At 34.6% G+C, this 15,030-nt stretch overlaps 1 protein-coding gene across 6 annotated transcripts in view; it reads left to right on the top strand.

Moving 5' to 3' along the window:
* Positions 1-15,030, top strand: part of PIAS2 (protein inhibitor of activated STAT 2) — a 75,451-nt gene that overhangs the window by 50,482 nt on the left and 9,939 nt on the right. For 5 of the 6 annotated variants that reach the window (XM_054583600.1, XM_054583598.1, XM_054583595.1 and 2 more), the window contains exons 9-12: positions 709-869; positions 2,367-2,500; positions 4,021-4,192; positions 12,114-12,253. In XM_054583600.1, coding sequence (XP_054439575.1) covers positions 709-869; positions 2,367-2,500; positions 4,021-4,192; positions 12,114-12,253 — 607 coding nt within the window. Of the gene's footprint in view, positions 1-708; positions 870-2,366; positions 2,501-4,020; positions 4,193-12,113; positions 12,254-14,192; positions 14,282-15,030 lie in introns of those variants that run through there. The other variant, XM_054583599.1, reaches the window with a different exon arrangement.

The following is a 15,030-nucleotide window of genomic DNA, read 5'->3' as shown; positions in this document are numbered from 1 at the left end:
AAGGGATAGAATTACATGAAATTGGGATTCCTTAGAAACTGAGAACCTATAGTTGTAAAACCCAGAAAGGTATAGTTGCCACAAGGGATGACATTAATGCCCGGAGGCGGGTGCAGAGGCCCCATAGGACGTGTGTCAGGGCCCAGGGCCTTCTGTGCTCGTAAGCTTTGTGCAAGGCTTCAAGCATATGTTCTGGTCTTTCATAGCATATACTTCATATCAGTTATTGTATCTTCATATGGTAGTAGCTTTTTTTGTACTGATATATGTGAAACAAATACCAAGTTATATTGATGAAAGGTTCAGAATTATGTGTGTTACATGCTGCCATTCGTGTGAAAATGTTTTTTAAAACACACGCTTGATTATGGGTAGAATATCTATGAAAGAGATGGATCGCAGTGGTTCTCTTTTCTAAATAGGAGAACAAGTAAGAAACATGTTTTCCTTGTATATAGATCTTTTCCTCCCTGTGAATTTACTTGTTACCTATTTTCAAAAAAGTGAAATTATCCTTTAAAAATTACAGGGCAACCAGTGAATACTAATAAAATATACAATAATCTTGATGGAAATAAATTCTGGTTTGAATTTTTTTCATTTTGATCTTCTTGTATGACTTCTTCAGACTTTTTTGACTGACTCTTCCCTTTGAGGTTTTGTTTTCCTTTCTGAAATGGTTTCCCATGTGTTCTTTCCTGCCTGTAGTTAGGGAAAATGAGGCTGACAATCCCGTGCCGAGCAGTGACTTGTACACATCTACAATGTTTTGATGCTGCTCTTTATTTGCAAATGAATGAGAAGAAGCCCACCTGGATTTGTCCTGTGTGTGACAAGAAAGCTGCCTATGAAAGTCTAATTTTAGATGGGTGAGTGTGTGTCAACATAAATTCTATCTTTGTCCCCCTTTAGTACAGACTCTCATAAATTCTCCTGTAGCATAAAGTCCAGATGTTTATGTGTTTCCTGCTTTGTACTTAATTATATTCAATCTTAGTTTTAAACTGTGGCTAGCGGAACTTTTATCTCTATAATTTCTGTTGGGGGCAAGAGGAAGAGTAATTTTCTTTTTGCTTCCCAAGATCATATTTCATAGCTTGTACGAAAGAGGTGATGGTCTGCTTCGTGATGTCATTTTGCTTACCTAGAATTTTGTGAAGAGCAACTAGGGTTTTTGCAAAAATGCAGACAGAGCAGGCTATAGGGTAGAGAGAGTTATGTTACATAGCTGGTAAGTTCAAAACTGGGATTCATACCCAGGTTTTTCAGACTCTGAAGTCCAAACTCTTAGCATTATCTTTCATACCATACTACATGTCTCAGAATTAAGGAAAATGATATAAATAACTATTAATAAGTGAGATACCCTTTTTTTAATAACTTTATAAAAAGTTGCACGTATCCGTTATGTCCCAAAAGTGTTAAAATCATTAGCATTCCATCCTATGGTGATGATTTTTGTTACTGATGTATTAAAAAGATTGAAATCATACTTTACATAGTATGTATGTACATATGATTTTCACTCAATATAGAGTGAACTATATCCTGGATCTTTATTAAAGATACAATTTTTTGTTAAGTTTTAAAAGAGTATTACATAAGAGGAATGAAGCAATCAAGAGTGAATGAGTCACTTTTCTCAATGTAAACTTTAACTTTACTGGATTTTTACTTTTTAAATCTTTTTAACCTTATTTAGAAATGATTTTGAACTTACAGAGAAGTTGCAGCTGAGCACAGTCTCCCATGTAACTTTGACTGAGATGGTCAGTTGTTAACATTCTGCCACATTTGTTTTATAACATTCCCTCTTATTATATGAGGTCTGTCCAGAAGGTATCCAGCCATGTAATAATGAAAAACAGAGACATTTATTGATGAAGATACAAGAAACACTGTATATAACTTGTATGCTGAGTTATTTTAAATTTATTGAGACATCTCTCTCTTCCTTCTTTCATTCCCCACCCCTGTGATACTTTTTCCTTGATAATAAGCTTACAGATTATTTTTTGTATAACCTTTTTGTTTGCTTATGTGTATTTTATGTGTTGTGTTGAAGGTTGTTCTTTACTGCCAATCTCAGTTAGGAGGCTCCTGGTGTCTTATTTCTGTTTAGCAAATAACTTTTTTAGATGACCCAGTAAGTCACTTAACTTTTTTTATTGCCCATTAAAGATCTAAAATCTAGGGGAAAGGCGGTATAATACTTGTGTTAAAGTCTGAAGTATTAAAATACCAAAAGAAAACAAACTAAAGTCAGATAGTATTACTTTTGTCTCTGAGGTAATAAGTATTTCTTTCTTACAATTTCCCCTTTGAAAAAGTCACTGATTGCATTTGTGTACTTGATTGGTTTATAGGCTTTTTATGGAAATTCTCAATGATTGTTCTGATGTGGATGAGATCAAATTCCAAGAAGATGGCTCTTGGTGTCCAATGAGGCCGAAGAAAGAGGCTATGAAAGTATCCAGCCAGCCATGTACAAAAATAGAAAGTATGTACAGAATGGCACCAGGGAGCAATGCAGTAAAACTCCTGCAGCATTATCTTTATTGTTAACATTGGCCACTAGAACTACATTTGGAGCTCAGTTTGCTGACTTTATCTTTTGGTTATCTATTACATGTGTAGTTTCCCCTAACTAATTTACATTCTTAAGAAATGTGCCAAAGTTTATGCTGTCTTATAATCAGCCTTTTTATAAATATTTTTCATATAAAAGTAAATGAAATAATCTAAAACTGTTTTAATATATGGTGTTTGTAACAAAATTGTTATAAATGACATGTCTATGAACAGTTTTTCAGAATTGTTTTTAGAGTGCCTGTTGAGGGAACCCCAGGTAGCAGTGTGGCTGGGGAGGTTACTTCATCCATTAATGGAGGGTAGGGGCAGGTGGTCACAGGTTAGTTGCTGACAAAAGTGGGAAGACATTTTACCATTACCTTGGTTACTTAGGATGTGTATTCAGCCTCCAGCTCCCTCACTGGTCCACAGTGAGTAGGGAAACTAAGGGCAGTTTGAATGTTTGAAACCCATGTGTGAACTTAAAAGTTTCTTTTATCTGCCATACTCACTGAATTTGAGTTGTGCTCTGACTGGAATCCACCAGGTGTGGATTCCAAATTTGATGTTGTAACAATGTAATGGATAATGGAGTAAGAAGGGAGGAAAAAGCAAAGGATTAATGTCAATATTTATCATTCTGTGATTATTATGGAACCTACGGGTGGAAAGATCAAGGTTTCCCTCATCTCTGAGAAAAATAGTGATTTAGTTGATTAGTTGCTGCTGCTTTTCTATTATCAACTAGCATTTACTTGCTACTAAATAGATTTCAGGGCATAATATACTTTCCATGAAATGGTGAGTTAATATACAATGTACTATCATAGTGGGCAGAGAAGAACCTAGGTGATTAGTAGATAATTGATAAGAAAAGTTTTAAGTATCTGAATAACAAATAAGAAGTTTGGAGTTTTTTTCAAGGTGAAAATTTTTATCAAGTTCTGGCTCATGGTGAAGAGCCTATATATACATTCTTTGACATGAGCACCATTGTTTTTCTAGAGTGGAAGTATCTGATTATGACTGAACACCGCCTACCGCATGCCTGAATACTCAGTCAGGCAAATAATGTGTTCTTCATGGCTGGAAATCAGCCCCCTAATTGTAGATGTCTGGCTATAGAATGACTGCTTACTTGCAGAGACAGAGTGAGCAGCAGGATATGAGCAAACCATTGGTAGTACCAGGGAAATAACTAAGAGCATGTTTGAAGGAGGCTTTTGGCCCTCTGTCAAGGCATAGAGCGCATCCTGTCTCCTCAGGTTAGTAGTCATTTTACAGAGAGATGTCTGGAGTTAGGGAATTGGTCTCTTTCCGTAGGACAAGTATGTGGTTTTATTGGCTGTGTGTTCTCCCAGACATGCTACACAGTTAAGACTCCTGTGGCCAGAGTCTATGTCACACCTTTGAGTTTTTTCCTTTTTTTTCTGTTCCCTATACATGCAGGTCCAAGTGTCCTCAGTAAGCCTTGTTCAGTGACTGTAGCCAACGAGGCAAGCAAGAAGAAAGTGGATGTTATTGACCTAACAATAGAAAGTTCTTCTGATGAAGAGGAAGACCCTCCTGCCAAAAGGAAGTGCATCTTTATGTCAGAAACACAAAGCAGCCCAACCAAAGGGTTTGTTAATTTATAGTTCACTATTTATTTATAGTACACTTAAAACTAACTGTTATTGGGATAGATTTCTAAATATCTCTTTGAGAGTAGCATAATCATAGAAGGCTATTTTAATTTGCCTTCAATTCATTTGAAATATGTCCCATATTTTGGTGAAGAAGTATTCCCATCTCTGGAAAGTGAGAGTTGAAGTCTTCTCATGTGTAAGTAATTCATATAAGCAGCGAATTTGCTGTCACAGACCAGAAGGAGGAAGCCTCATGTAATGGAGTGTGGAATTAGGAATACACCAGGTGTGGATTCCAATTTTGATACATTGCTTACTCTTACTGTCATGTTGGATGAAATACTTAACTTGCTTGAGCTTCCTTTTTCTGTTCTGTAAAATGGGGTTAAAAAATGCCTACCTCATGAGATTATTGTTGTTTCAGTAACAACGAAAGAGCTTAGCCCCAGTGATAGGCATATGGCAGCTTTTCAATAAAGATTGCCTTCCCTTTTCATCCTCACCAGGGCAAAATATGGGCAAGTTGAATGCCTTCTAGTATGTATTGTTTATGATTCATCTGGCAGAAGCCACTACTGACCTATAATAAGTGACAAGTTTCAGTATTTAGCAATAGGTATTTCCTAAAGATTTTGAAACCTGCAAGAAAGTGGAGAGGGTTCTCTTGACGTCGCATGACACATTCTTTCAAACTGGGGTGTGCCAGTGTTTTCTTTTTGGCCTCTCAGTGCACTTATTCTAATGGCTTTTTGAGGTCTAATTTATTACATAACAAAATTCTTCCATCTTAAAGATTCAGTTGCACTGTTAGTAACTTCATAGAGTTATACAGTCATTATCACAATTAAATTGTAGAGTATTTGCAACACTCAGTAAACTTCTCTCGTGCATTTGCAGTTAATCCCCACTTACACCCCACATCTAGACAACTATTTATCTTCTTTTCATCTCTACGAATTTGCCTATTCTAGACCTTTTAATATCAATGGAATTGTATTCTCAGTGTACTTTTGCAACATTCTTGTCTTATATTTACTTCTGTAACCAGGAGAATTAAAGCTTTCGTGCTGCTTTCTTCACTGTTAGAAAGAGTTCTGTTTCTAGATATGATTTACACACTGCAGTAAGGGAATTTTTTTTTTACCCATTTAATCAGGATGCAAGTTTTATTGTTTGTTTTTTTTTTTTTTTTTTTTTTAAGTGGAACAGAAAGTAAGAAGAATATTTCAAGTGAGTTTTTTCTAGAATGCTGATCATTTCTCCTTTTAGGCACTTCTATAATTTAAATGTTAAATAAAAAAATAAAATTCTGAAACATTTACTGGAGTGGAAAATCATGAGAATGAATACTTACTTAGATGTGGTATTTACATAATTTACTTTCTAATGATATCCTTTAGAATCTGCTGAAAAGACACAGGTGTCACAGTATTATAGTTAGATGGATTCATGCCAGGTTGAAAGGTTGTACACGATGATGATTTATGAATTGATGTGGTTTTGGAGGTTGTCTTTGGAGGCATGCCATATAAGGGTCTTCTATCTGTCTGTCCTTTACCACAGTTTTTAAAAATTTTTATCTTTTTTTTTTTTTTTTTTAAGATTTTATTTATTTTTAGAGAGGCAGGAAGGGAGGGAGAAGGAGAGAAACATCAGTGTGTGGTCGCCTCTCACGCATCCCCTACCGGGGACCTGGCCCTCAACCCAGGCGTGTGCCCTGACTGGAAATCGAAGCTGCAGCTCTTTGGTTAGCAGGCTGGCACTTGCTCCACTGAGCCACACCAGCCAGGGCTCCTTTAGCACATTTTTACCAGTATTTGATAAGGACGAATCTGGAGGAATGGGGTATACATTGGGGAACAATATGAAATGGTTTCAGAGGAATAAGGATAGTTCACTCCCATGGTCAGCTACCATAGAAATAGATGTAAGGCTCCTCATGTAGGTTAAAGAAAACGAAAACTAATATTGTAAATATAAGCTGGAAATTTGTGACTAAACCAGCAACACACAAAAATTGCAACTACCCATCTCATTCGATGAAGTCAGTATAACTCAGAGAACTCAAACTAGATTTACACATTAACAGCCATGCAGAAAAACTCTTATGAAACAGGCTCACATTAGGAGATCAATGAAAAATTTTAATTCAGTTTTTGGAACTCATTTAATTATATAGTAAAATGATATCCATTACCACTAAGTAAGGTTTATCCAAGAATGCTTAATTATTCAGAATTATGCTGATAAAATGGATTTTGTCGTAAAGATGACTATATAGTCATTTCTGTTTATTTTTTACTTTTTTAAATTGAGGTTTTTTGGATGACATTGATTAATAAAATTATAGGTTTCAGGGGTATGGTTCTATAATACATCATCTGTATATCTACCACCCAAAGTCAAGTTTCCTTCCATCACCATTTATCGCCTCTGTACTCTCTTTTACGTCTCCCCTAACCCTTTTTCCTCTGGTGATTATATAGTCATTTTAATAGATTCTGGAAAGGCATTCAGTAAATTAATAGCCATTCTTGATAGATACTTTTTGAAATGTCAGAATTCACTTAACGGTTTGAAAGCATCTCCACTTAAGCTGGTTTGTCCTTAGGCTGCATTAATAAAAGATGTATAGTGTCGAGGATACACATACATGCCAGTTTTGTTGAATTTTAGATTTGATGACTTTCACTTAACACCGTTTTAGTCAGTGTTGATCATCAGGAAGGGTATTAACAAATGAGAGTAGTCAGAGTTGGGGAACTGGGTGGTGAAAAGTGGAATTATAGCGTGATGGATGAATGGGTCTAAGGACTGAACCATTAAACCAGGAGAAGAGACTATTTGAGAGCTTTCTTGTAGTTCTTAAATGGGAGACATTGATTAACTGGATTAAGTTTATTCTTTGTCATAACATGTGGTAGATCAGAGTCCAGTGGAGGAAAGATACATGGGAAAACTGGAGCTTTCTGAACACCAAGATAGTTGGTGTTTTGTGCTAAAATCACTGTTCTATGTTACGCTGAAGTGGGTGCCACCTGTCCCAGTGTCATAGTGGAGACTCATGCTGTGGTTATATCATCTCTAATCCTTTTCAATTCTTAATACTTTTATTCCTAATCATTCTTTTCATATCCTGTTTTGTAGCTCAGCATCTAGAAGTTTTATGGTTTTCCTCTGCTGTGTAAGTTAATCACAGAACTTCCTGGTCAATGATAGTAAGTAAGCAAACCAGAAAGAATGGAGAATGAAAAACCAGGAAAACTAATTTTAAGTTATAGTCTAGAAATTTTATGAGCAGTTATTTTTAAGAGGTATTGTTTTGGTAAAAATTATAAACAGTTTTACAGAGTACCAAAAGTAAAAAACATTCTGCCTAGAGGTAACCACTGTTAACATTTTGATGGTAATCTTTCTAACCTCTTTACTTGCATACCTACTATAGTCCTTAAATGCAGTCATGTAGTTTCTGTCAGAATAAACCAGCACCTTAATTTAAGACTTTTTAGAAAATCTCTGGTATTTTTCTACATTAGGAGGTAATTTTAAATATTAAGCGCCTTCCTTATTTCCTGGAAATTTAATGTTACTTTGTCATTAATATGGAAGTATTCTAAAGACAGGAAACAAAGAATAAAAACAAATATGTATTTCTGTGGATTAAAGATCATTAGGAATTGGTCGCAGAATTCAATATATATATGTGTATATATATATTTTTAATCCTCATCCAAAGATGTGTTTGTTGATTTGAGAGAGAGAGAGAAACAGCAACTCATTGCCTCCTGTATGTACCTTGACCAAGGATTGAACCTGTAACCTAGGTATGTGCCCTGACCCAGAAATGAGCCCACAACCTTTTGGTGCAGGGATGTCCAACCTTTCAGGGTCTCTGGGCCACACGGAAAGAACAAGAGTTGTCTGGGGCCACACATTAAATATACAAACGATAAAGAAAATTGAGCAAAAAAACCCAAAAAAGGGTTTTAAATAAATTTACAGTTTTGTGTTGGGCTGCATTCATAGCCATGCTGGGCTGCATGCTGCCCACGGGGTTGAACACGCCTGGTACGGGATGATGTTCCAAACTGAGCCACCTGATCAGGGGTCTTTTTAAATTTTTTTATGATCATAAAGTGGGAGGGAGCATGTAGTGAATTTCAGGCTTATGGATAACAATTCCATAAATTTTTGAATTGTTAACCCATTTTTAGATGTTTAAGCTTGGACTAAGTATGATAAATTCAATACACAGTCTTGAGTACTAACATTGGCTGTCTAGCAGCATTCTAGCAATTTATGTTTGTGCTGTGATATGTGCATAAAACTATAAAATTTAAAGTATATATGTACACATTGATAATGTATCTATACATATGCCTGTGTATTTGCCAATTCTATGAGGAGGCACTAACAAATGGTAAAAGCTTTTAAAAAATATTTATTATTTTATAGCATCACACTTCTGTATTCACAGTTTCCCCGGGCAAAGCTGTTTACAGTTCTCCAAATTCTGTTATTACATATCTATAAATGGGTGGGGGGATTTGCATAGGCATTAGAATCATTCACCTTTCTGAATATGGTCCTTATGAGGATTTGATTAAAACAAAAATGTATTAGTACATAATTTGATAATCCTAACAAATGACTAATTTCACCCATTCTATGTAAAGTTTAATTTGTGTTAATAATTGTGAAGTTCCGGTAATAGGAATTACCCTATAGTAAATTTAGTTTTTCAGATGTTTGTTGACATTTACCGTGTTGATTTAATCATTTCTACCCTCATTGGATTTTGACATTTTCACATGGCTGTCGCAGTCGACATTTTGTATTGCAGAAACAAGGAAAGTTCATCATTTAAAGTAAAGTTTCATGTTACGAGAACAGAACGTGTACAGTAATTATGTGGCTGCGGTGACAGTGTGCTGATCTGAAACCTGCACAGATACAAGGGTCGGGGGAGGAGAGTGAGTTGTTGTTGTTTCTGGTAAATCTGATCCAAGTTGAACAGTCAATTTGGGATGAAAACAAAAGAAAACCTGCACAGATACAAGGGTCGGGGGAGGAGAGTGAGTTGTTGTTGTTTCTGGTAAATCTGATCCAAGTTGAACAGTCAATTTGGGATGAAAACAAAAGAAAATCTCCAGTGTGATATATTAAAAGAAGAGAAATGGGAACAGAGGAAGGCGGGCATGTTTTTTTCCTTATAAACCCTGAGCATTTTCTTTCCTTTTCTTTCCATGTCAGAGAAAAGTAATAGTTTAAAATGTACTTTTAATAGGAACTTTTTAAAACAAATGAAATCATATATGTGTGCATATGTAAAGTGTGTATGTGTATTGTGTTTGTATATATACAAAGTGGGGCAAAAGTAGGTTTACAGTTGTGAGTATGCAAAAGAGTTTATTCTTATTTATTATTGTATTATTTTCCATACCAATAACTGTAAACCAACTTTTGCCCTACCCTGTGTGTATATATATGTCTTCAAAAACTTGCCTCTTAAATATTTTTAAACTACAATTAAGATATTAATTCTGTGAGGCAGCCAGAATAATCAAAGGCACTTTCTAAACTTCTCTACTCAGCACTAACATACCAAACTCTCTTCTCATCTCCTCTGCCCCCTCCCACAATTTCTGATAGGCATTCCAGTGTGGGAAATAGGATTATGTATAATTTGAAATCCACTTTTGGCAATTTCCTATAGAAAATCTCATTCCTGTAGAGCATTACTTTTTTCAAACCTCCAGAAAATATGTGCTTTAATACAATATAATTTATTTGCTCTAATCCCAAGTTCTCTCTTTATCCCTCCATAGTCTGCCTTTTCCAACATTTTCCACCACCTGCTTGTGATGTTAAGTCTCCAGATATCATTGGAGGCCAAGAAACCTTCTGATTTTAAGCTAAGGGGATGCTCTTTGAAAAATTACTTCCTTCCATCTTCACCTCCCTCTGCAATATGCTTCTGAAATACCAAGCGTTTTGTCTCAAGCATAGTATATTTCCTATGTCTCCTAAATGGGTCTGTTTTTAAGATTTCTGAATTCTGACCTATGCTGTTTATTCAATTCTTTTTTTTTTTTTTTTTTTTTTTTTTTTGAGACTAGGTTGCCAGCACAATCTCATATATACTTTCAGGATGACTTCATTTTGCACATTTCCTAGTGGCACCTATATTTTTGATATACTGCAGAATAATAGCTAGACATGATCCTCCTGTCAGAATGCAAATTAGTTATAGAAGGATTCCAGTGTCTAAATAGGTTTTGATAATTTAAGTGGTTTGAGATTTAAATTGAAGTTATGAAATAGTTGTTAGTTGTTTGTAGGGTACGAAGAGTGTCATGCAATTATGTCTTTATTTACTCTTAACTAATATTTAATAATCTGGGCAATAACAGGAAGTATTTCAACCAACAGAAAGGACATCTAGAGGTCCCTGTTGTCATCTCAGTCTTGCTTTGTGATCATGGTCCTACTTTTAAGTTTCTCTTAATTTTACTTTCTTCATCTTTGTTGTGGTCCCTCTCAACTATAGAATTCAGAGCCTCTCAAAGCTTATAGTTTTCTGGCAGCGCTAAGAGATGCTAACCTAATGTTCACATGTCCCCAGGCCCATCCCCCTTATTTAATAAAGTTTTATTTTTCAAAATGTACAGTAGGTGGGATCTGTTTATGAATCTTTACTAGCAGCTGGGGCATCCCCATCCATGGTACTTCCAGTGTAAATTACTTGAATGTTGTACTTTGAAACCAGTTTAAAAGGTCCTTTATTGAGGAGCTCCTGAAGGGCTGCCCTGGCCAAGGAAATGAATCTTCAGGGTCTCAGACAGAACAGCTGCTGTTACATAAGTTTATAGTTGGGAACTTCTTGCAGAGTTTGTCGTATGTGGCTTAATCAAACAAGAATAGGTTATTATGCTTGTCCCAAACTTAGCCTTTGGACCAGTTCTTTGTGGTCACTGGGTCTTCATCTCTTTTGGCTAATGGCGCCTATCTTGTCATCCATGGGTGGCGTCACGAAACTTAGAGAGCAGCTAATTGTTTGCCCTGAGCAAAGACAAAATGAAGGTTAACTAGGAAAAAGGCAAAATTGTCACTTTTTATTTCTGAACTTGAAAAAAAATGTTTAATTATAGTGCTTCTTGAAATTATAAAGTTATAATTATAGTATTATACAAAATACCATTTGTAAAGTGTTTCTTAAAATATGTTTAATTTTAAAGTCATAAACTCTCTTAGAATAGTAGATGGCCAACATAGATGGCCATCATGGTGGCCAACATTTTATTTCTGGATATTATATCTTAAATCCTGAGTAGTCATCTTATTTTAATTTCTGTTTACTGCCTATTTTCATCAAGTTGTCAGGCTTTAGAATTGGCTTTTTCTGCTGAGGTGATTCCCAGGTAAGAGTGGTAATAATTAACACAGTTCAAGTTAGAATGGATGAAATTGTGGTTGAGCTATATAGTAAGTAGCTTCACTCATGAAGTTGCCCTGATGAAGATTAAATCAAATCTTAGGAGTCCTCTGTTTTATTTCTAAAATTTATTATAGATAAAACAACTAATATCTACATATGTTACACACATTAATAACAGCATATTCAAAGTATATTTCTATTTGTAGATGAATATTTTATCTGTCACTCCAGCACTGTACACTCTATTTTAATGCTGACTTGCTCTTATATCACAGCTGCTGTTGAGAGCCCACGTATGTTCATTTTAAAGTGAAGACTATTAACGAAAGAGGAGAGTGGAGTGCTGTGTAGTCAGTAGCTGCCATGTAGTTGTGCTGAGACTTAGTGAACTTAACCACTGAGAAAGCCCGGTAGTACAGCCCTTCTCTCTTGTGAACTAATAGCCAGATTGTAATTTCCCGTGCTATTTAAAACAGGGTTCTCATGTATCAGCCATCTTCTGTAAGGGTGCCCAGTGTGACTTCGGTTGATCCTGCTGCTATTCCGCCTTCATTAACAGACTACTCAGTACCATTCCACCACACGCCAATATCAAGCATGTCATCAGATTTGCCAGGTATGTGGTTATTTTATTTTGTTTTGTGTTTTTTAATCAACTTTTATCATTTTTAATCTTAATCTGTGGAGCAAATAGAGTTCTACAATTTTAAATAGAAATGCTAAAGAAATTTGAAAGCTTCATGTAAAGGTAGCATCTGTTTTAATATGTTTTAATATCACAGCCAGTTCCTGTCATTTTAACTAAAGAGCAGTCTATAGGTCCCTCATGATAGAAAATCTAGTAGGATAGTAGTCAATTTTTATAAAATTTATTTCCCCTTTGGAGAGTTTGTACTTGGAGGCTTTTTCTTGGTTTATTTATTATGCAAGCTTCACAGGTTAGGGAGAGTTATTTTCTCATACCCTTCTTGGTAGCCTATCACATCTTCTGTGGGGTGAGTATTGCCTACAGCTTTACCCCATGGATTTTTCCCCCTGTAAAAATAGTATCTACCAGCTGTTTCCCTAGAGCACTGCTTAATATTTGGGGATATATTTTATATATACATTAACTCAACATTTAAAATATTCAAGGCTGCTTGAATTACCTTAATACCAAAACTTGTGCAACCCAGGCCATATTATAAATTTAACACGCCCCCACCCCCCAATTCTTCTTACCTCTCTGTAGCTATTGTTTTTGCTGACATTTTTTGTCTGTCAAATGTGAGTAAGTTAGAACCAGTGCCTCTTAATATTCATGACTTCATTTCTCTCTGAAGGGCACTTTTAGCAATGTAATGTAATTCTTTCCCTAGGTTATTAATTTTCTAGATTCTGTGAAGTTAATTTTGACCTATGACTTATTCTCCTTATTCTTCTTAGGTTTTTATTTTAAGAACAATATATATTGGGAAAAATTTGTGGTGTTTGAAATAGTTGATAGTTATGTTATCTGGACCAATTCAAATAAAATGTAATGGAAAAGAAGAGACTACAAATAGTATCCATCAAAAAATTTTAAGTACCTTTTGCTTCTTAAATATGTCCACATGTACTTTGGGCATTGGTATTTAAAAAAAAAAATTCATCGTAAATCCAGTTATCACCAGTTGAAAAGTATTTGTTGTATACAAAGCTTGATGCTAAGGTAATAGATAGGTGAGGTTTTATGGTCCATAAGAAAGACGGAAACTTGGAGACTCTTACTTCCTAACTGCCATATTTTTCCTTAACCTTGGTTGATTTTAAATGAAGTTGAAGAGTGTCCACATGTCATCCTAGTATATGTTATGAACAACATTCCAGAAGGATTTGTTTCCTAAAGACTTAGAATTAAAAATTGACCCTGAAAAAAGATGATAAATGCTCCATTTACTAAAGTGACCCTGGCCATTTAACAGGATAATAGACACCATTTACAAACAATCTGCTGTTAGTTTTCAAATTATATGATTCTGGATGAATTTTTAACTTTAGAGAATTTACAGGTTTTCAAAATTTGGGCATACATTGAGATTATAAAATGTACACATTTGAAGAAAAATGCAGTAAAATAAATTGTATATTGTGTAGAATGCACTTCAACCCTGGTATTAGGGAACTAAGACTAATATTTGGGGTTGGTATTTAGCCAATATAAACCAATACGGTGATACTGGTTATTAAAATATTGAAATGCTTTCTACCTACTGATAAACTGAATAGAAAAGAATCTATTGTACTTTACAAGAGTTGTCAGTTTATCGTCATCTGTGAATCATGTGGCAGTTATTACATCCAAATAGCTTAGTTTTTACCTTGGTTTTATTGTTAATGTGCTCTTTTGTAATTAGTAATTTGGTTTTATTTTTGTGCATAATTTTTATGTAGTCATACAGAGTTGATATTTATAAATTTAATAATTTATAATAAAATAATAAATAGAACACCATGAATGGAGAGATGACAGAGTTTTAATACATTTCTTAACATTCTTTTTAAACATCATAAACATGAATCTTCTGAATCTGCAGGGGAACAAAGAAGAAATGATATTAATAATGAACTGCAGCTTGGAACGTCTTCTGATACTGTGCAACATTGAATTCAAAATAAAACATAATTTGTATTTATGGAATGGAAAACAGCTTGATTATTTCAAGAAAAAAATATGACTGCCTTATTATTACTAGTGACATATTGTCAGGTGTGAATGGTGCTCAAAAGTTGTGTCATTGAAATTTGAAAGTGCTAACCACTTACCAATTTAATTATGTAGCAATCATGTTTTGTAAGTTCATGGCTCAGGTAAGGAAAATGTGTTATTAATAAGGCATGTAGAGTCAGGTTCACTTAAAGACATTTCAAATCTAAAAGCTACAATTTTATCAATGTTAATAGAACAAACATTTAGAATGTACCATCAGAGTTTTTAACACTATCTTCTTTTTAGTTAAAAATAATTGAGTGCATTTTCAACCATGAAATACTTAGAGGGACATAAATATTTATCAATATAAACTACTGTTGCATTTGAAACTTATGGTGAAATAGAAAAACAGCATTTTTGCTAAACTTATAAGACAAGTAACAATCACTCTTCATGGAACTTCAACTATATGAGTTTTAATAAACTACTTAAAATGTAAACTGCAGGACTTTGATAATGAAGTTTATTAGAAGGAATAATATCTGAAATAGTATATCAAATTTTAGTGATAGTGTTTGAGAAAAAATGGTTTCAGTGAGAAATATTTACATTAGAACATTTTTGAATTTTGTATAGATAGCATTCGTGTAATGCTGGAGAGAGAGCCTAGAATTTCAAGCAGGATTTTAGAAATATGTCTAGGTGTTTTACTATGCATTGTA

The sequence above is a fragment of the Pteronotus mesoamericanus genome, unplaced genomic scaffold (assembly GCF_021234165.1).
Source record: "Pteronotus mesoamericanus isolate MK-2021 breed Mesoamerican mustached bat unplaced genomic scaffold, CSHL_Meso_final contig_74, whole genome shotgun sequence".
Lineage (NCBI taxonomy): Eukaryota > Metazoa > Chordata > Mammalia > Chiroptera > Mormoopidae > Pteronotus > Pteronotus mesoamericanus.
The sequence above is the reverse complement of the archived record's forward strand: the minus strand, read 5'-3'. Positions and strand labels throughout refer to the sequence as shown.